Genomic DNA, 21010 nt, shown 5'->3' with positions numbered 1-21010 from the left:
CCACTGTTACATAAGAAATAGGAGCAGGAGTAGGCCATTTGACCCCTCGAGCCTGCTCTGCCATTCAACAAGATCATGGCTGATCTGATCTTGGTCCCAACACTTCCCTGCCTGCTCCCCATAATCCTACACTCCCTTATCATTCAAAAAACTGTTCCTAGCTTTTCACCATTTAAAAATGGCACCACCACTATAGTGGTGAAACCACTCACTATTTTTAATATATGATAGGTAGTATCTTAGAGCATTGTCCTTTTACCTCCAAGACCTGGTCTTGAATACAATCTCTCTGTCCCTGCTGACTATATTGGTAGTCTCAACCTGGAGGCTGTGGCACAAACTTGGTAGTCTCAGAGGATATAATCATGATTGGATCAAGGCATTGTACATCGTTGATGCAATATTGAAGAATTTCATCCTGCATCCTAACCCTCAATATACTCAACAGGAGAGTGCTTAACATTGGACAAGTGGAGCAGAAAGTGAAAAAATGCCCCATTCACGAGCACCACTACTGGCACAGTCATCGTTTGCTATGATTAGTAGAAAATTAAAATTTAAAAATAACATTTTAAAATAATTTAGCATAAACAGAAGGTCAATGCCATTAGGTACATCAGGTAGTTCAAGCAGATGACATTTCAAATCCTGAACAAATGGTCACAAATTAGAATCCTTGAGCTCACTCAAATTTGCATACTTCCATTTCAGCAAGGTTACGAGTAGCAGTGCACTCAGACATAACATGAGAAGTTGGAAGGCTGCAGTGTGGATGTGAAAATCGACTGTCCAACTGATCATATCTGAACTACACCACCCGCTGGTAGACCAACATGGCTTTGATGGTAGTTATGGACAACCAAGAATCGGACATGTCTTCTTGCTCTTCCAGCTTGAGAAGGACGTGTGAATGAGATTCCACTCTCCCAGGTGAATTAAGTAGATGAATGATAGTCATCCCACTGCCCTAAACTGGTCATATCACTTAGAGACTATATAGAGTGGAAATGAATAAATGTTACACACTGGTGCAGTAATGGATGTTCTGCCGAAGTTGGAATTCAGACACATTGTTGGACAAGATAGAGAGAGCTTTACTTTGCATTTAATGTACTATATCGGACCTGGACACGCTTGATGCTGATACTGTTACTGTGTACCCAAAGTGGAAAATATTCTACTTCCTGGGATTAACACCCCTCACTAAGTGCCACAAAAAAATTCAGTTTTTAAATAAAATAAGCTGATGACAGTCACAAGTTCTGCATCTTTCACATCATAAAATAATCATTGTAATATACTGCCATCAGTCAGATATACTGTACTACAGGTTTGTCTACTAGGTTTATAATTTCTTATTAACTTACCCAAAATAATCAAACAGGGCCAAGTTGTTATTTCAAGTTGGCCGATCATATTACACTTCAGTGCTTCGTTTGAATTTTATTCTAAAGACAATAAAACTGAGATAAATAAAGTTTATTGGAGAAGGACCCATGTGTCATACCTGGATCTGTTCCAAGACATCTCGCTGCATTTCCACAGTTTTATGATAAACGTCATGATCGGAGCTGTTGTACATTACCGCATTCTGAAACATCAGCATGATATCCCGCTGGAATTCTGCTGTTGTGCGAATCAGCCCTTTTCTGATGTTTCTCTTTATATTGGATAAATCCATTGGTCTGTAATAAACAGATGCAACAAAAACTGGCTGCAAAATAGACAGACAATTGAAGGATACACAGGTGATGTCTTACACAGAACAATTCTTGGCAGCAGGCACAATTTTGTGCTGGTGCACAGAGACGTCCTCATTGGAACACTGCAGGTTATAAGAACATAAGAATTAGGAACAGGAGTAGGCCATCTTGACCCTCGAGCCTGCTCCGCCATTCAACAAGATCACGGCTGATCTGGCCGTGGACTCTGCTCCACTTACCCGCCCTCTCCCCGTAACCCTTAATTCCCTTATTGGTTAAAAATCTATCTGTGATTTGAATACGTTCAATGAGCTAGCCTCAACTGCTTCCTTGGGCAGAGAATTCCACAGATTCACAACCCTCTGGGAGAAGAAATTCTTTCTCAACTCGGTTTTAAATTGGCTCCCCCGTATTTTGAGGCTGTGCCCCCTAGTTCTAGTCTCCCCGACCAGTGGAAACAACCTCTCTGCCTCTATCTTGTCTATCCCTTTCATTATTTTTAAATGTTTCTATAAGATCACCTCTCATCCTTCTGAACTCCAACGAGTAAAGACCCAGTCTACTCAATCTATCATAAGGTAACCCCCTCATCTCCGGAATCAGCCTAGTGAATCGTCTCTGTACCCCCTCCAAGGCTAGTATATCCTTCCTTAAGTAAGGTGACCAAAACTGCACGCAGTACTCCAGATGCGGCCTTACCAATACCCTATACAGTTGCAGCAGGACCTCCCTGCTTTTGTACTCCATCCCTCTCGCAATTACCTGAAGAGTGCTGGTATGTGGGAAAGTTTCAAAAAATCACTCAACAGAACGATAAAATAAATATTGTAAACTGCCATAACATAACACTTTATTTTTAAGGTCAAAGCAAAATAGCTGTACTGCGGTTGCTGGAATCGGAAATAAAAACAGAAAATGCTGGAAATACTCAGGTCAGGCAGCATCTGAGGAGAGAGAAACCGAGTTAATGTTTCAGATCAATGACCCTTTGTCTGTTTCTCTCTCCACAAATGCTGCCTGACCTGCTCAGTATTTTCTGTTTTTATTTTAAGTTAACTTAGTTGGTGATTTGTATGTTTGAAATTTTTTATTCAAAATGATGTCCCTGATTGAAAGTGTACAATCAAAGCTGCTCTGTTGACCAAGAATATCTCTTTAATTCAGGAAACAGCACCCAGATTGTTAAGCAACAGTTAATAGTGTGTGCGCACATTTGCTCATGCTTGCCTTCCAGCCCACACTGTTAATGATACACATTCTCAATGTGGCTTTGAGTGTGCGCTGGTTTACAATACTGTATATAAAAATACAATCGAAGTTCTGATGAAAGGTTACACTAAAATATTAACTTACATGTTCTCTCTAGAGGTGCTGATTGACGAGTGTTTCCAGCATTTTTGTTTTTGAATACAATTGAGGGGTTCATATGACAACAATAGAAACCTGAAGCACTTTGTAGTCATCTAAGGTCTAACATCGCAAAGTTGTTGTACATTATATGGAGAGTGGTGTCAAAATTTACCTAGTGTTTAGTGCCATCTTAAATTACAACCCAATATCCTGTGATCAATGCTCTAATCATCCAAAAAGTTGACTAAAATAAAATTTATTTTCTACAACACACATGCATTAGGCTCGAGGGGCTAAATGGCTTACTCCTGTTCCTGTGTACAAAATATTTTGACTCCCTAACAACTGGCTTCAATAGTGTGCTACTTAGAGGGTTATGAAAGGGCCACAAAGCATGTATAGGGGTAGAGTTTCTACTTTGGGCGCAAGTGGCAATCTGGACGCAAATTGCGCCAATATTGCGCTGGTTTTGAAAACATTTTTTTAGTCGGGTTTCTGCTCAAACTAATTTGCATATTGGCGAACGTAAAATCTGCCACGAACCAGCGCAATTGGGTTTAAGAATGTAATATTATGCTTTAAAAAATATTCCTTGATGTGTGAGAATTGTAATTTGGTGCAGTTTTATTACTACAGCTGAAAATGAATTTATCAAAAAATAAGCATATTTAATCAGAGTGTCTAGTTCACCACCTGTGAATAACCCACTTTTAAATAAATGAAAATGACAAAAAAAACTATACAGAACCTTTTGCTAGTTATATTGAGATAATCAGTTTTAGTAAATTTTTTAAAATTGTATTCAACAGCTTTTAAAACGTGTGTCCTTGCGCCTAAAGAATCCAACATAATTTTTTAAGAGTCTCCCAAGAAGGCCTGAAAACAAGCAAAATGAGTGGAAACTCGCAATGGTGATCAATATGATTGGGGGCACGGCTCCAGCGCCATGTTTTTAAACTTAGTGCAAAAGATCGCAAAAACCTGATTTGCGCTAAACGTAATTTGTGCTTAAAATTCCGCGATCCTTTGCGCTGGTTTGGCCAATTTTGGGTGAATTGCATCGAAAAAACCCACGGCAACTTAAATTAAACTTATTGACCTGAACTTTCTGCTATGTTTCCACTAATTTACAAAAGTAGCTCTACTACTAACCTAGACAACTTGTGTACCATTTTAAGGTATAGCGCATGCTGGAGAGCGACGGCTGTGAAGAGGACGACTGGATTGGACGTCACCAAGATTGGACAGGTACAGCAGGAGCGGCAAAGTTGGGGCGCAGGAGCGTCAAGTGATCATGGAGCGACGTGATCGGGGCCCAAGAGAGGCGTGAGTTTGGGGCCCAGAAGGGGTGAGAGCCCAGGGGCAGCACTACAATATGTGCGCAGACTAGATCCATGCAGCTGGTCTCCAGTTGTCTTGGTTAATCCTTGCCACAGGACCAAGACCTAGCTCTGTTAAGCCCGTGTGGTGGCTGGTGTGCAACGATCACCACGTTAAAAAAATCCATGCACAGTCATCTTCCACCCTTCAACATGTAATTCAGGACCTGCAATATTAGGTCCTTCATTGAAACACCTGTGAACTCATCCCTTTTTGGCACGGAAGCAAGTCATCCTCGATACGAGGGACCGTCCATGATGATGAGACAACTTGTGTATCAATGGCAATGATGTTGACCTCATCAAGGAAGGTGTAAATGGTATACTTTGTGGAGCAGGTGGCCACATCATCCATCCCTGTGTGTATTCGGTTGAGCACTGTCCACTGTCTTCGAAGGAGGTCGAAGCCAGGGACCTCTGCTGTTGGGTCAGCGATGAGGTGTTGGTTCTTTATTTGCATGTGTACCACGATTCCGTCCATCTGGACAGTGGGTCGATACCAGTTGCATGAATATTGGCTGCTGTTACCCAGATTGGCCGACGTAATTTTAAACGCTTTCGTGGTGGGTTTTTCCAAGTCTTAGTGAATAGGAAGGTTGGTGTTGCTCATGATTTCTTCCACCTCATGGAGCACGATGGCGTCGCAGTAAATGGCAGGCGGGGCATTATGGAACAGCACTGGGAGCCATTCAGTTGGAATAGTCTTGAGCGTCCCTGACACCGTCCTCATTGTGCTGTTTAGCTGATAACAACCTACACGTGGTCTCTGTGTGCTAGTTCACCGAGAACTTGCCAGCTAATGTCATCAAGATGACCAAAAGCCCGAAAGGGACCTCTCGGTCTGAAAAGCATGAAAGCTTCACCTGCATTGTACTGACATGAGGTCTCTGAATTCCTCGTTCATGGTTTTCTAGAGTCAAGTCTCCAAGCGTGTTGAAGCTGGCCATTATCATGTCATGGAGATGTAATGGACTGTGTACTTCGCTTAGTTGTTAGTGAGTGCATGTTACTGTGCTTGATACTTATGTACCCAAGGTCTCCCCTTCACTGATGCTGCTCAACGACAAGGTCCCACACAAGAGATTAATGTGCAAAGTTAAAGCACATGGGATTGGGGGTAGTGTGCTGACATGGATTGAGAACTGGTTGGCAGACAGGAAGCAAAGAGTAGGAGTAAATGGGTACTTTTCAGAATGGCAGGCAGTGACTAGTGGGTTACCACAAGGTTCTGTGCTGGGGCCCCAGCTGTTTACACTGTATATTAATGATTTAGACGAGGGGATTAAATGTAGTCTCTCCAAATTTGCGGATGACACTAAGTTAAGTGGCAGTGAGAGCTGCGAGGAGGATGCCATGAGGCTGCAGAGTGACTTGGATAGGTTAGGTGAGTGGGCAAATGCATGGCAGATGAAGTATAATGTGGATAAATGTGAGGTTATCCACTTTGGTGGTAAAAACAGAGAGACAGACTATTATCTGAATGGTGACAGATTAGGAAAAGGGGAGGTGCAACGAAACCTGGGTGTCATGGTACATCAGTCATTGAAGGTTGGCATGCAGGTACAGCAGGCGGTTAAGAAAGCAAATGGCATGTTGGCTTTCAGGGGATTTGAGTACAGGGGCAGGGAGGTGTTACTACAGTTGTACAGGGCCTTAGTGGGGCCATACCTGAAGTATTGTGTACAGTTTTGGTCTCCTAACTTGAGGAAGGGACATTCTTGCTATTGAGGGAGTGCAGCGAAGGTTCACCAGACTGATTCCCGGGATGGCGGGACTGACCTATCAAGAAAGACTGGATCAACTGGGCTTGTATTCACTGGAGTTCAGAAGAATGAGAGGGGATCTCACAGAAACGTTTAAAATTCTGACAGGTTTAGGCAGGTTAGATGCAGGAAGAATGTTCCCAATGTTGGGGAAGTCCAGAACCAGGGGTCACAGACTAAGGATAAGGGAAAAGCCATTTAGGGCAGAGATGAGAAGAAACTTCTTCACCCAGAGAGAGTGATGAACCTGTGGAATTCTCCACCACAGAAAGTTGTTGAGGCCAATTCACTAAATATATTCAAAAAGGATGTAGATGTAGTCCTTACTACGAGGGGGATCAAGGGGTATGGCGAGAAAGCATGAATGGGGTATTGAAGTTGCATGTTCAGCCATGAACTCATTGAATGGCGGTGCAGGCTCGAAGGGCCGAATGGCCTACTCCTGCACCTATTTTCTATGTTTCGATCTGCTCAGCCTTTGTTGCACAATATTGTCCAACTGTGTTCAAATTGCTTCATGAAATGCAAGGAGGTTAGTGTAACCCTTCACGCTCCATGGCTATCTGTTATGAGGTCTGAATCACAAAGTGACTCAAGAGTGACTGATGGCAGTGCTATGCCTCTGCTCAGCAACAGCTGATACTACTTCAGCCACCACCTCGAACCCTTCCTCTTATTAAAACGTTACTCACAGAATTCCTCTTCTAAATTGCTAAAACCATTCAATGTGTATCTCTGGGCTGGTGCGTGCTTCACGTGATTAAGTGGCAATGACAGAAAGTGCTGTGGTGAAGCTGTGCTAAGTCTAGCATGTTGCTCCAGAAGTTTTGGCATATCTAACAAGAATTTAAAAAAACATGTTCGGTCTTGTTACTATGCAGAAGGTACATGGCACATTTTGTGATGCAACTGTCACTACTTTGCACCTGCTGAAACACATTTGCTCTAAGATAAATAAATATACATTAAATAAGTGCTGTGTATTTTAGGGAGAAGCAGTTTTATAGCCTTATGCATAACTTATTGGAATGTAAAGTACTTTGCCCACAGGTTTGTGAGAATGTTTGAAAGCTGAGTGAATGCACTGCAATTGTCAGTTGTATGTGTGAATAATGATAGTCAGTCTTCAATTTTTCTCTGTTGCATCATACTAGGTTCTTGTGTTATACTCATTCTCAACCACATTTGTTACTTCCCCTTTACGTATTTGCAACATGTAATGGATCAATTCAGGTTTAATATCTCAAACAAACTGATCAGCTACTTGTAATTTACTTTTTTGGCACCAATAGTTGCCTACATGTAAAGGAAGCTCCTTGCACGACAGGATATATTTATCCACAATCTTTTCCAGTTCTCACCTTGACACCTTCTTCTGTATATAATCCCAAACTCCTATGCAACATCCTCTCGCCTTGCGTCACTCTCAGGGTAATGGTGGCTTGACCCTCCATTTTGTAGCGAGCACTTTGCCAGGCCCTCATATTATCTTCAATGATCTGCAATCCTCACCTCTATATTTAATTTATACCTTCTCTGCTGTCCCTCCATTTTTCACAAAAATGAACACTCTACAGTTGGATTGGCCCACAGTGAACTGTTTATGCTGGTTAAGTGGCCGCTAAGTTAGTTGAGTAGTATTCTTATAGGTGTTTTCCAATTGGCTAACCAGTTGTTCGTTATTTTTGACTCACTTTTAGCTCGTATATATGAGCTACCAGAAAGTTGAGTAAAATTATGCATTCTTGTAAATGTATTAAAAAAGGTGAACATTGAAGTTTCCATTTAAATCACTGCATGCGCACAGAGAAGAATTTCACTCCCACGCAGATCATTTCTTCCACTAATACAGACATCATCATAGACAGTCCCTCGGAATTTAGGAAGACTTGCTTCCACTCCTGAAGTGAGTTCTTTGATGGCTGAACAGTCCAATACGAGAGCCACAGACTTTGTCACAGGTGGGACAGACAGTCGTTGAGAGAAGGGGTGGGTGGGACTGGTTTGCCACACGCTCTTTCCGTTGCCTGCGCTTGATTTCTGCACACTCTCGGTGATGAGACTCGAGGTGCTCAGCACCCTCCCGGATGCACTTTCTCCACTTAGGGCGGTCTTTGGCCAGGGACTCCCAGCTGTCAGTGTGGATGTCGCACTTTATTCGGGAGGCTTTGAGGTGTCCTTGTAACGTTACCGCTGCCCACCTTTGGCTTGTTTGCCGTGAAGAAGCTCCGCGTAGAGCACTTGCTTTGGGAGTCTCGTGTCTGGCATACGGACTATGTGGCCTGCCCAGTGGAGCTGATCGAGTGTGGTCAGTGCGAATACAGTACTGTACTGACAAATCTATCTTTTGGCTTTGTTCTGCTACTGCTACATTGCTGTTTAGGTCTGTTTGCTGTATTTATGGTCATTGTCACAACATTAACACTGTTTAGTGATATGAAAACTGTGTGTCATATTCTACCCAGAGACTAGTGACAATGCAATGTGCTGCTAAAGTCTTTCTTTTTAATTATGTCAGCAAAGATGGAAATGTCAGTGGAGAGGCCACATGTCAAGCTGGCACAATGAGCTTCAGTTGGAGAAGTAATGCTCGTGTGTTGGAGAGAAATGTGTGTATTGGGCAAAAGCTTATGATGCAATCAGTTGGAACAGACATGGAGAATGCTCTGGCTAGCAATCTGACCTTTTAAGATTTTTACACTGCATAGATCAGCAAGAAACCCATTGCTCTAGTGAGAGAGTGAGGGTGACAGCTACATAAACCAGTAAAGGAACTTCTCGTCAAAGACAAGCTTGGTACTTTGGCCATAGCTAAGAATCAGTTTGGTCCCAAAACCAATTACTATCCTTCCCAGACCAATTACATGATACTCGCTGCGGTGCTTGTGCTTTGCTCTGGGAATCGCACTCCAGGTAAGTGGAAGGTGTGCCTGGAGTTAAGTCATCTGTCTCCAGCATGGCCTTGCAAAATTTAAATTGTCATTGCGCCTTTTTGCCGAGTTTGTGACAGCCTTCGCATTTCTCAAAAGTATGCCCAATGGGAAGGCAACCAAGGTACAAGTTGTGACAGTTAGTATGGAAAAATACCCTGCAACATGATACACACAGAGTTTGAAATCCAGTAAGAGCATGAGCCAAAGAAGAAACCTGGTCACAACTGAAAACTTAAGAACCTCAGTAATCGAGCTACAACGATAAGGAAGCAATGCCAAAGCAAGTCAAATGTCGAGAAAGAATTGTGTTTATATCACTAGTATTCTAAAATTTACTATGCACTTGGCTACATTCCAGAACTGATTTAAGCTATTGACTGTGTTGCCGAGAATTCCCATTTTGTTTCCACACTTGCAGGGTTACCTAATATTTTAGGCTTTACATAGAAACACAGAGAAAAATAGGTGCAGGAGTAGGCCATTCGGCCCTTCGAGCCTGCACCGTCATTCAATGAGTTCATGGCTGAACATGCAACTTCAGTACCCCATTCCTGCTTTCTCGCCATACCCCTTGATCCCCCCAGTAGTAAGGACTACATCTAACTCCTTTTTGAATATATTTAGTGAATTGGCCTCAACAACTTTCTGTGGTAGAGAATTCCACAGGTTCACCACTCTCTGGGTGAAGAAGTTTCTCCTCATCTCGGTCATAAATGGCTTACCCCTTATCCTTAGACTGTGACCCCTGGTTCTGGACTTCCCCAACATTAATACTATTGTGATTTAATCCTTCAAAATAAAGAATCTGGATTCTCCAATCAGCATCGGCCATCTTACAAACCTCCTTCTCTGGTACACCAGCTAAACTGCCTTCTCAATCAGCCTGGGCTTGAGGGGTTTTGGATATTAGCACAGTCTGAGTGTATCATATTTATACCAGCATACTTTTTTTCAGGAAAAGATCAGCAAAGTCAGAAATCCGGCACGGATTCGGTCCCGAGGATTCCGGATTTCAGTCTATTGATTTTCTTGTCTGAAATCCGGAAAACCCCAAAAATCAGCACGGACTCAGTCCAGAGGATTCTGGACATTGTACCTGTACAGTGTTCTGTACTTTTGAACCATGCAAATCCTATTCATGGAAAGTAACTGGCCAGCTTGAATAATGGAGATACAAAACTAGAAAGGTACTGATTCACTTTCTTTGTTAATTGACGTTAAAACATTCTCTGGGTGATTAAATAAATGCACGTAGAAACAAGAAGAAGTTGTACTGGATCTGTTAAATGGGCATGAACTAAGAAAAGCTTTTCTTATTCTGTACTTTTTATTTTCTTAATCTGTGCGCTCAGGTGTGTTACCCTGAATTCCTGACTCTCTTACCTGTGCACTCGGCTGTGATAGCCAGGAACTCGTTCTTCAGTTACTGGGTTCAGAAACAGACTAGCAAATCTGCAATTCCAGAGATAATCAGCACAATAAATACATTGGCACAAAAATACATGTTTTCATCTGCTTTAAACTAGGAACAAGCAGCAAATAATTCAAGATCTAACATTACCAGTAGATCTCTCATATAAGTCAGAAAATACGCTGCTTTATAAAGAAATCCATAATATGTAATACAGTTGATCCACAGTGCTACTCTCTCTCCCTTCCTGTATGTCTCTCATTCATTCATTCTTTCTTTCTGTATCTCTACTCTCTCTCCCTCTAAAGGCAATTTTCCAAATTCACGCTTTGGGTGGAAGCAAGTTTCACCTGCCTGGAACATGCCAGAAGTCCGGTTGTAAGCTGTGCACGATTTTCTGGCTATTAAGTTAAACGTGCCAGAGTTTTCAATCTGTGCTCCTACTGGCAAGGGGCTTTCCAGGAGCACAAGGTTGGAAAATTATTCCTCAAGTGTCTTCCCTTCTGTGTTTCTTTCAACGTTTGTCTTTTGCTTTGTTTTCTGTATCTTTCATATGGTCTCTCCTTTTCTGCTCAGCTGACATGGAGATTGGGAGCCAGATTCCAGGCCCGAGACTTTTGATAGCTCCAGAAATGGACTCTCCTCTCTTTGAGAGTGAAGTTTGGGAAATGTGTCATCTGGTCACATTTGCACAAGGAGGCTCGGGGCCAGGTCAGAGTGTGAAGGGAGCAGAAGGCTACAACCTAGCGTTTGATAGTGAGGGAATGGGGGCAAAGCCTGGGGATGCATTTCTGGATGTGTTAACTAATTGCTTTGTGCTGGTTATTTGCATTACTACTAACTGCAGTTTTGGCTATACATATATAAAATAGGTATTAGTCAATATCCCTTGGGAAGTCAAGATCATATGTAGTCTTCCGGTGAAGGGAAGTTAAGAAGGCAAGGCATACAGACTGAATTTAGGTGCCATTTTAAAAAGTCATATATTCTGTCCTTATTTTTATATTTCCATTATAAGTTCCTATGTCCACATTTATAATGGAAGCTGCTTATGTAAACTTGCATGCTGTAATTCTACCCTCCTGCCAGTGATGGCACTGCAACAGCTCCACTGACAGGAGGGTGTAATTACAGGGTTATAAGAGGCAGTTTCCCCTTACAAATGGGGATATTGGAATTTATCATGAGAAAAGTGGACAGGAAATGCACAAAGATGTAAGATTTTTAATAAGATATATGTAGATTTCTCTTCGGTTTTGTCGACAGGATGTGTGCACAGATGAAATGCAGCCTCCTCATCCTAAAGTCAATGTTATTACATTTACACAATTAGACCTTAAAGGGTCAGGCCAGCTTGCACACAGCACCCACTGAAACAAAATATTACATTCTTTGTTACATTCCATAATTCTCATCTGTATAAAACAGAATATCCTCCAACATACCATAAGCAACACTATGGGAGATCCACAAGTATCTATCTAACTATATATAACTAAAATTGATGTGTCTTGTCACCTGTCAGCATTCTTTATAGAGATTTTGTGCTAATTGTGCTTCTTTTCTGTTCCATTTGTAATGGCCTGTGGTGCCTGTAGGTGGTACTATAATAGGATTTCCCCAGTCACATACGCCACTGATGCTGTGCAATTTCCTGTTAAAAAGCTTGGAGCTCTACCGGCATTAGCAGAGAGCCCAACTGCATGAGCCATGAACTCCCCTGGATAACAACCGATAGTTTTAATGTAGACCAATCTGATGCAGTCTCCCTGGCATGAATATTGTGTGCTGCAATGTTATTTAAAAAAAAAATTGAAACACTCAATGTCTGTGGTGCAGTCGTTTCTAGATAAAAGTAGTAGAGGCAGTCCTCTCAATCATTGCCTGTTACTTCTGCGCATGTCATTACAGAATCTCCAAGGGACACAATTAATGCACCATCAATGTTTCTTGTCACTTTGTTTTAAATGTACTCCTTGCCAATACAAGCCCTCACACAATTTTCACTGCATCCCACACTCCAGATGCAATATATAAGTGATAGCCTCGCTAAACTCAGTTCCTCCACTGGCTTCACTCAGTGCAACACAACTTAGCTGCAATGGTGCATCACTACTAAATGGCATAAAGATTTGGGCATATATCTGTCCTTTCATGAATTGCAAGACTACTTTTCGGCTCGTATGACAAAATGACACAAAATTCAAGGAAACCAGTCCCAATGGAAGAAAGGCTCATGAATCATGGCTGATTGACTCCCTTGCAGAAAGTAGCCCTGGACATCCTGGCATATTAGAGCATGGAGGAAATGAGGAAAGATAAACAGAAGGTCTCCCCTTTCCCTCCCCCACATACTTCAAGGGCATGATAGTATTTGTCCCCATTCTCATTCTCTTCCAAACAGGTATCCACAAACCACACAAACAGCATCTTCCTTAGAAAAAGGAAGAACTTGCATTTATATAGTGCCTTTCATTACCTCAGAACATTCCATAGCACTTTACAACGATACTTTTTTTGAAGTGTAGTCACTGTTGTAATGTTGGAAACGTGGCAGCCAATTTGCACACAGCAAGGTCCAAGAAGGAACTTTAAACCAATAAAGAGGTAAGAGGGTTTGAATGGAAAAATAAGATTTAAAAAAAAGAGGGGATAAAAGCAAAGCCAGAGTACAAAAGGAGATAAGGATAATCTAAATAATACAGGAACAGAAAAGGTTATAGGAAGTAATAAAATACCTGTTAAAAATGGAGTGATGAAAAATAAAAACATTAATTGCCTGTATAGCAATGTACAGAGCATTAGCAACCAAAGGTGTGATATGTCAAAAAGTGTTAGAAATACACCATCAGGATATATGGTTGAGTTGGGACAATTACCCAAATAAGAATTAGGTATATGAATGCACATAGCCTAAGAAATAAAACGTGAGTTAGGAGCACAAATTCAGCTTTAAGGATTGATTTAGTAGCCATTGTAGAGACCTGGGCATGATTGAGAGCTCAATATCCCAAGCTGTAGGATCTTCAGAAAGGGCAGGGAAATTGGGAAAGGAGTAGCAGCAATATTGATAAAAGGCACAATCACAGTAGTAGAAAGAAAGGCTTCAGTAGCAGTGAACAGGCAATGGAAACAGTACAGTAGAACTAAGGAATTGTAAAGCATGCACGACTCTGGTGGGAGTTGTTTACGGATCTCCTGACAGATAAATAAAGCAGAAACAAAAAGTGATTATAATGGGAGATTTTAATTTTCACAAACTGGGAGAAGCAGAATAACTCAAGCAGTAAAGGCAATACATTTCTGGAATGTATTCGGGACATTTTTTGGGAACAATATGTTTTAGAACTGACAAAGAGAGAAGACCATAATGAATTTAGTGAGGAGTAACGAAAGAGACTGTTAACAATCTAACTGTAAGGGAACATCTTGCAAATAGTGCCCACAATATGATTGCATTGGTTATTAGATTGAGTGTGAGAAGCAAGAATCACAAACCAAGATTTTAAATTTAAGTGAGGTAAAACTTCAAAGGGATGAAAAAATAATTGACCACATTAAACTTGGTTGAGCTGTTAATGGGTAAGCGTACAGACAAACAATGGGAAATATTCAAATTAGTATTTGGTATATACAAAACTAGTACATACCACGATTGCTGTGTACTTTTTGGCAAAATGCGATGTGGTTTTCCCCAGGGATCTGTAACTAGGGTCTCAGCTTTTCCCCATTTATATCAATGAATCAGATGAATAAAGCGTTGTATATCTGAGTTTGTGGATGCAATTAGGAGGCATAGCAAGTTGTATAGATGGGACCAGGAAGTTGCAAAAGAACACAGACAGATTAACTGAGTGGGTAAAACTGTGGCAGATGGAGTTCAATGAATGGAAGTGTGAGGTAATCACTTTGGATCCAAGAAAGACTAATCAGAATATTTTCTTAATCACAAGAGACTAGAAACTGTGGAGGAGCAAAGGAATTTGGGTATCTAGGTACACAAATCACCAGAAGCTAGTGGACAGGTACAAAAAGTAATCAAATAATCTCAAGGGGGTTGGAATATAAAAAGGGAGGAATCTGTTCCCTTGCAGTTATGCTTTAGCTGTACAGAGCCTCGGTCTGACTCCATTTGGAGTACTCTGTTCAGTTTTGGGCACCACATCACAGGAAGGAGATAGCGACTTGAGAGGATACAGCACATATTTATTGGGACTACCAGGGTTTAAATGGCTGAATTATGAGGGCAGGTTGCACAAACTTGGCTTGTATTCTTTTAAGTTTAGAAAATTGAAGTGTGTTTAAACTGATACAATGATTCAATAGAGTACATATAGAGAAGCTATTTCCACTCATGGGGGAATCCAGAACAAGGTCACAAGCTTAAAATTAGAACTAGACTGTTCAGAAGTGAAATCAGGAAGCACTTTCACACAAAGGATGTGGAAATGTAGAATCCTTCCCCCCAAAAGAGTGTGGAAGCTGGGTCGATTGAAATTTTCAATACTGAGATCGACAGAATTTTATTAGGTAAAGGTCTCAAGGGTTCTGAGTTAAATGCAAATAAATGGATTTGAGGTGCAGATCCACCATGATCTAATTGAATAGTGGAATACGCTGGAAGGACTACTGTTCCTCCTATGTTCCCAAAAACAGCAGTGAAGTAAATGACCAGATTACTTGTTTTCGCTGCTGGCAAAGGGATAACTGTTTACCAGGTCACTGGGAGAACTCCCCTGCTGTTAGGGGATCAGCATTTTAAAATTGGTCCCTTGTCTGTCATTGTAGAGCTGCAAATCGCTCAGAGCAAAACAGCATCCTGCAGTGTGTGAGGAGCATGCAATTATATAGTTGACCACTCTAACCTGAAGTCCTCCACTAAGGCTATGGAGATGAGAATTATACAAAGGATTTGGTGAGGATAGCAATTTGAGGGACTTGGGAGGGGATAAAAGTATTGAGACAAAGAGTTGTTGAGCAGGTCTAGCACTACCGATGTGTCAAGGTGGGTGGAAAGTTTGAGAGGAAATTGGGAGCTGGAGAAGGTGTTGGAAAGGGAGAGAGGGAATCCTTTTCTGCAAGGGCAGAGGGTGATCACAGAGTGGTTTGAAGCAGGGTGATGCAGATTGCTGAGGGAAACAAGTAATCAGAGATGGTTTTTATTGGAGATGAGATTTGAGGTGCAAGACCACTGAAAATGACAAAGTCAAAGGAGTGGTTGTGACTGGTTGTGTGACACTAGGAGTGGACAGGAGAGAGGACAAGAGGAATTTAAGTAAAGGCTAAAATCACTTTGGATGAAGTCATTTGGTGCAGAGGTAAGTGAAGAGATTTCAGCTAGGAAGTTGCCAGAGAACTTGGGAGAATGATAGACAAGAATATATTTAAATGAGAAATGTAAAGGATGATTGAGGTTGAAGGATTCCAAGGAAGAGAACATGCCAGAGGAATAAGAGGTCAAATTGAGATGATACTGGCAACGAGAACCACACCATCACAGTAACAATTATGGTATGTGGAATGAATAGCCAGGTGAGGCCTATTGCTCCTTGCAAACAAAGCATCTCCCTGCATCTGTGCCTCGCAGCCTAACTGATTTGGCATACACTAACCAATTGTGTCTAGAAAGGATTTGGTTGCCTAAATGTTTAATTCGGCACAGATCTTCATACCCACAGAAGAATGTGGTGGACGTTTTGGCAAGCTGAACTCCAGGAGATGGCATAGCTATGACAGTCTCTCTTGTGAAATGGTTTATTTGACATCTCCAGGAAGAACTGTTTGCGCTAATAAATATTGGTCTTGGGAGAAAGACAGGAGCATACTGTGCTGTACTCACACCTGCCTTTCCTGTTCTCTGAAGAACTACTGTTTCTCCTCCAAAGCTAGAGTGCCATTGGAACACTCAAAAGGATTTCAATTCTGACCACTTTACATGCTGCAAATGAAATATCAGTTGAAAGCAAGACTGTTGTAGGAAAATAAGTTGTAAATAAGATTGTTGTATTGCAGACCAGTCAAATTCTAACAGCAATATAAAGTAATATGCCAATAAAAATGCAGATAAAGCAGTTTTAAGCCCACAAAAAACTTTTAAATCAACTCTGAAAAGTGGTACACACCTTTGAGAAGCCAATTCTTGAAACCCAAATAATCATGCGTCACTTTTATACAGGTCAGTTTGCTATGAGGGGATGCCCAGAAAAGAATATGAAATCCAGCACGGGTCAACTTGCATAGGATTAACAGGTATAACACAAGGCTCACACTGGAGCACGGCAGAACTCCAAAAATTGTAAACATTTTGTATTGTGAAATGCTGTGCTCTGAATTGGGTGCTCAGACCTCCAAGCCTGAGCCTATGACTAACTTGCCTGACCAGGACAGCTCTGGCTGGATGGGAAATCTTACAAAATCTATCCTCTCATATCCCTGTACAAAGTTTCTAATTTATAGTGTAATGTAGGCCAATTGTTCTACTGATGTTATTTTGCAATAATTTTAAAATGTTTTTCTGAATAACATTCAATTTTAAGTCAAGTGTGCTCACGCTCATTAAAAGCTTCTCAATTATAGTGCTTCTCTATTACACTCAAAGCCTCATTACAAGTTTCTCATTATAACAGTATATTATACTAAAGTACTTTTTAATGTTATATTTTATGCCATTAAGGGATATTTACTACACTGCAAACGATCATCATCACGAGACATCTACATCCCAATGATCACGTTCTTATGAGGTTAAGGTGTAACATTCTCTGATTTATTATTTTTCTGTTTTGTATCCGATTCTGACCTGTGGCTGGCTATCTCCTTCCACATGAGGAGCACTGTCCTTTTCCAGTTCCTCTGAGCTGAAATCTGATCCTGGTCGGTACTTGTAGATCTGATGAATAGACTAAAATGGTAACTATACTGAAAATACATTCAATACATTGTGAATGGGCATACCTGTGTATATCTTATCTGAGTTGTTTCATCTTTTTCAACAGATTCTCAGTTACCTTTCTCCCTCAAGCGCTTCATTGTTTTTCCTAACTTTTTCCGCAGAGCGGTGGCGTACCTGAGCGGGAGCAGACCAATGCCTGAAAGTAGGGATAAAAGCCACAGCAGACCACAGCATACGGCCAGTGTGATCTCTTGGACTAGTTTCGATTGCCTGGTTGGGTCGGAGGAGAATTTTCCCAGATTTTTTCCCCAATGGGCTTGGGTTTTTTGCCTCTCCCAGGAGATCGCACGGCTCCGGGTGAGGAGAACTCTGCTGTGTGACATCACAGATAAGGCAGGTAAGTAATTGGTAGTAATTGTGGGCTAAGTTTTTCTTTAAATTAACATATAGTATATAACTAAATACTAAAAACTAACCATTATTTGTTTAACTAATTTAATAACCTGTATAGGGTAAATACTTGATTAACGCTAAACTAATTAATTAAATAATATAATGGGAAAACAGGAGGTGTGTTGCTGCTGCAATATATGGGAGCTTCTGGACATTTTGGTCCAGGGTGATTACATCTGCGCTAAGTGTCTGCGGCTCAACGAACTTCAGCTCCGCGTTGAGGAGCTGGAGTCCGAGCGGCAGACATTGCGAGACATCAGGGAGGGAGAGGGACCTTTTGCTCCAGGAGGCAGTCACACTCTCTAGATTAAATACTTTAGAATTGACACATGATCAGGGACAGGAGGGTGTGACTGCGAGTGAAGCAGGTAAAGGGATCCAGGAGGTAGTGTTGCAGGAGCCTCAGTCCCTGCACTTGTCCAATAGATTTGAGGTTCTTGCAACCCTTGTAGACGAGTGTGCAGACTGCAGGGTGGATGAACAGACTGACCAAGGCACTGTGGTGCAGAAAGCCATTCAAGTGGAGTTTGTAAAGAGGCAGGTGGTTGCAGTAGGGGACAATATAGTTAGGGGGATAGATAGGGTTCTCTGCAGCCGAGAGCATGCATCCCGAAGGCTGTGTTGCTTCCCCGGTGCCAGGGTAAAGGTCATCTCCTCCGGGCTGGAGAAGAACTTGCAATGGGAGGGGGAGAATCTAATTGTCATGGTACACGTAGGTACCAAAAACACAGGTAGGACTAAGAAAGAGATTCTGCTGAGAGAGTTTGAATAGCTAGGGGCTAAATTGAAAAGCAGAACCAGAAAGATAATAATCTCTGCATTATTACCTGAGCCATGAGCAAATTGGTATCGGGTGAATACAATCAGGGAGATGAATGCGTGGCTCAGAGATTGGTGTGGGATTCGTGGGGCACTAGCACCAATACTCGGGAAAAAAAGAGAGCTGTTCCGTGCGGACAGACTACACCTGAACTATGCTGGGACCAGGGTTCTAGCCAACCAAATAACTAGGGAGGTAGACAGGGCTTTAAACTAAATTGGGGAGGGGGGGGAGGCGGGCGGACAGTGGAGAGAAATCTAGAATGCTAAAGAGAAAAGAAAAGGAAGCAATGCAGGAAAGTGATTGTGGTAAGGATAACCAAATTGTGTCAGGAAGGGACAGAGCATACAAACAAAAGAGTGCACTAACAGATAGGGTCCAGGTAAGAAAAAATATCGAAAAGACAAATAGGGCTATAGTACAAAATAATGTTAAGATGTCTAATAATGTTAAAAAGACAAATTTAAAAGCATTGTATCTGAATGCACGAAGCATCTGTGATAAGGTAGACGAATTCACAGCGCAAATCGATGTAAACGGATACGATATAGTTGCAATTATGGACACATGGTTGCAGGGTGACCAGGGTTGGGAACTGAATATCCAAGAATATTCGATATTTAGGAAGGATAGGCAAAAAGGAAGAGGGGATGGTGTGGCGTTGTTAGTAAAGGATAAAATCAGAGCAATAATGAGGAAGGATATTGGCTCAGAAAATCAAGATATAGAATCAATGTGGATGAAGCCAAGGAGCACCAAGGGGCAGAAAACATTGGTGGGAGTTGTCTGTAGGCCCCCAAACAGTAGTGGTAGTGTAGGGGATGGCATCAAACAGGAAATTAGTGATGCATGTAACAAGGGTACTACAGTAATCGGAGGTGACTTTAATCTACATATACACTGGCCAAACCAAATTAGCAATAACACTGTGGCAGATGAATTCCTGGAGTGTGTACGAGATGGTTTTTATACCAGTATGTTGAAGAGCCTACTAGGGAACAGGCCATCCTAGATTGGGTATTGTATAATGAGAAGGGGTTAATTAACAGTCTTGTTGTGCGGGGTCCATTAGGGAAAAGTGACTATAACATGATTGAATTCTTTATTAAGATGGAAAGTGAAGTAGTCCAATCTGAAACTAGGGTCCTAAATCTAAACAAAGGAAACTACGAAGGTATGAGGAATTAATTGACTATGATAGATTGGGAAGATTCATTAAAAGGCACGATGGTGGATAGACAATGGCTAATATTTAAGGAACGAATGCATGAATTGCTACAGTTATACTTTCCTTTATGGCATAAAAACACAAAAGAAAAAGTGGCGCAATGATGGCTAACAAAAGAAATTAAGGATAATATTAGATCCAAAGAGGAGTTATACAAAGTTGCCAGAAAAAATAGCAAGCCTGAGGATTGGGAGCAGTTTAGAGTTCAGCAAAAAAGGACCAGGAGATTGATTAAGAGGTGAAAAAGAGAGTACGAGAGTAAACTTGCAAGGAACATAAAAAACGACTGCAAAAGTTTCTATAAGTACGTAAAAAGAAAAATGTAGGTCCTTTACAGACAGAAGCGGGAGAATTTGTAATGGGGGACAAGGAAATGACAGAATAATTAAATACTTCGGTTCTGTCTTCATGGAAGAAGACACAAATAATATCCCAGAAATTCTAGGGAACCAAGGGTCTAGCGAGCAAGAGGAATTAAAGGAAAGGATTATTAGTAAGAAAATAGTGCTGGAGAAACTAATGGAACTGAAAGTTGATAAATCCCTAGGGCCTAATGATCTGCATCCCAGAATACTAAAAGAGGTAGCCATGGAAATAGTAGATGCATTGGTTGTCATCTTCCAAAATTCTATAGATTATGGAACAGTTCCTGCAGATTGGAGAGTGGCAAATGTAACCCCATTATTTAAAAAAGGAGGGAGAGAGAAAACACGGAACTACTAGCCTATCAGTAGTAGGGAAAATGCTGGGGTCAATTATAAAAGATGTGATAACGGCACACTTAGATAATATCAAAGGGATTAAACAAAGTCAACATGGATTTATGAAAGGAAAATCATGTTTGACAAACTTCCTGGAACTTTTTGAGGATGTAACTGATAGAATAGATAAGGGAGAACCAATGAATATAGTGTATTTGGATTTTCAGAAGGCCTTTAATAAAGTCCCATATAAAAGAGGTTAGTGTGCAAAATTAAAGCACATAGGATTGGGGGTAATGTATTGGCATGGATTGAAAATTGGTTAACTGACAGGAAACAGAGGGTAGGAATAAACGGGTCTTTTTTGGTGTGGCAGG

The 21010-nt window shown here is 41.3% G+C and overlaps 1 protein-coding gene across 2 annotated transcripts in view; it reads right to left on the bottom strand.

The window, feature by feature from the left end:
- LOC139281067 (bromodomain-containing protein 8-like) overlaps positions 1–21010 on the bottom strand; it is a 124843-nt gene that overhangs the window by 13104 nt on the left and 90729 nt on the right. The window contains exons 26-28 of one of the 2 annotated variants that reach the window (XM_070900974.1): positions 17339–17440; positions 10512–10580; positions 1508–1685 (exon numbers count right to left, since the gene is read on the bottom strand). In XM_070900974.1, coding sequence (XP_070757075.1) covers positions 1508–1685; positions 10512–10580; positions 17339–17440 — 349 coding nt within the window. The remainder of the gene's footprint in view (positions 1–1507; positions 1686–10511; positions 10581–17338; positions 17441–21010) is intronic. The other variant, XM_070900975.1, reaches the window with a different exon arrangement.

Source organism: Pristiophorus japonicus, chromosome 15, assembly GCF_044704955.1.
Source record: "Pristiophorus japonicus isolate sPriJap1 chromosome 15, sPriJap1.hap1, whole genome shotgun sequence".
NCBI lineage: Eukaryota > Metazoa > Chordata > Chondrichthyes > Pristiophoridae > Pristiophorus > Pristiophorus japonicus.
This window is presented reverse-complemented; position numbering and strand designations above follow the sequence as displayed.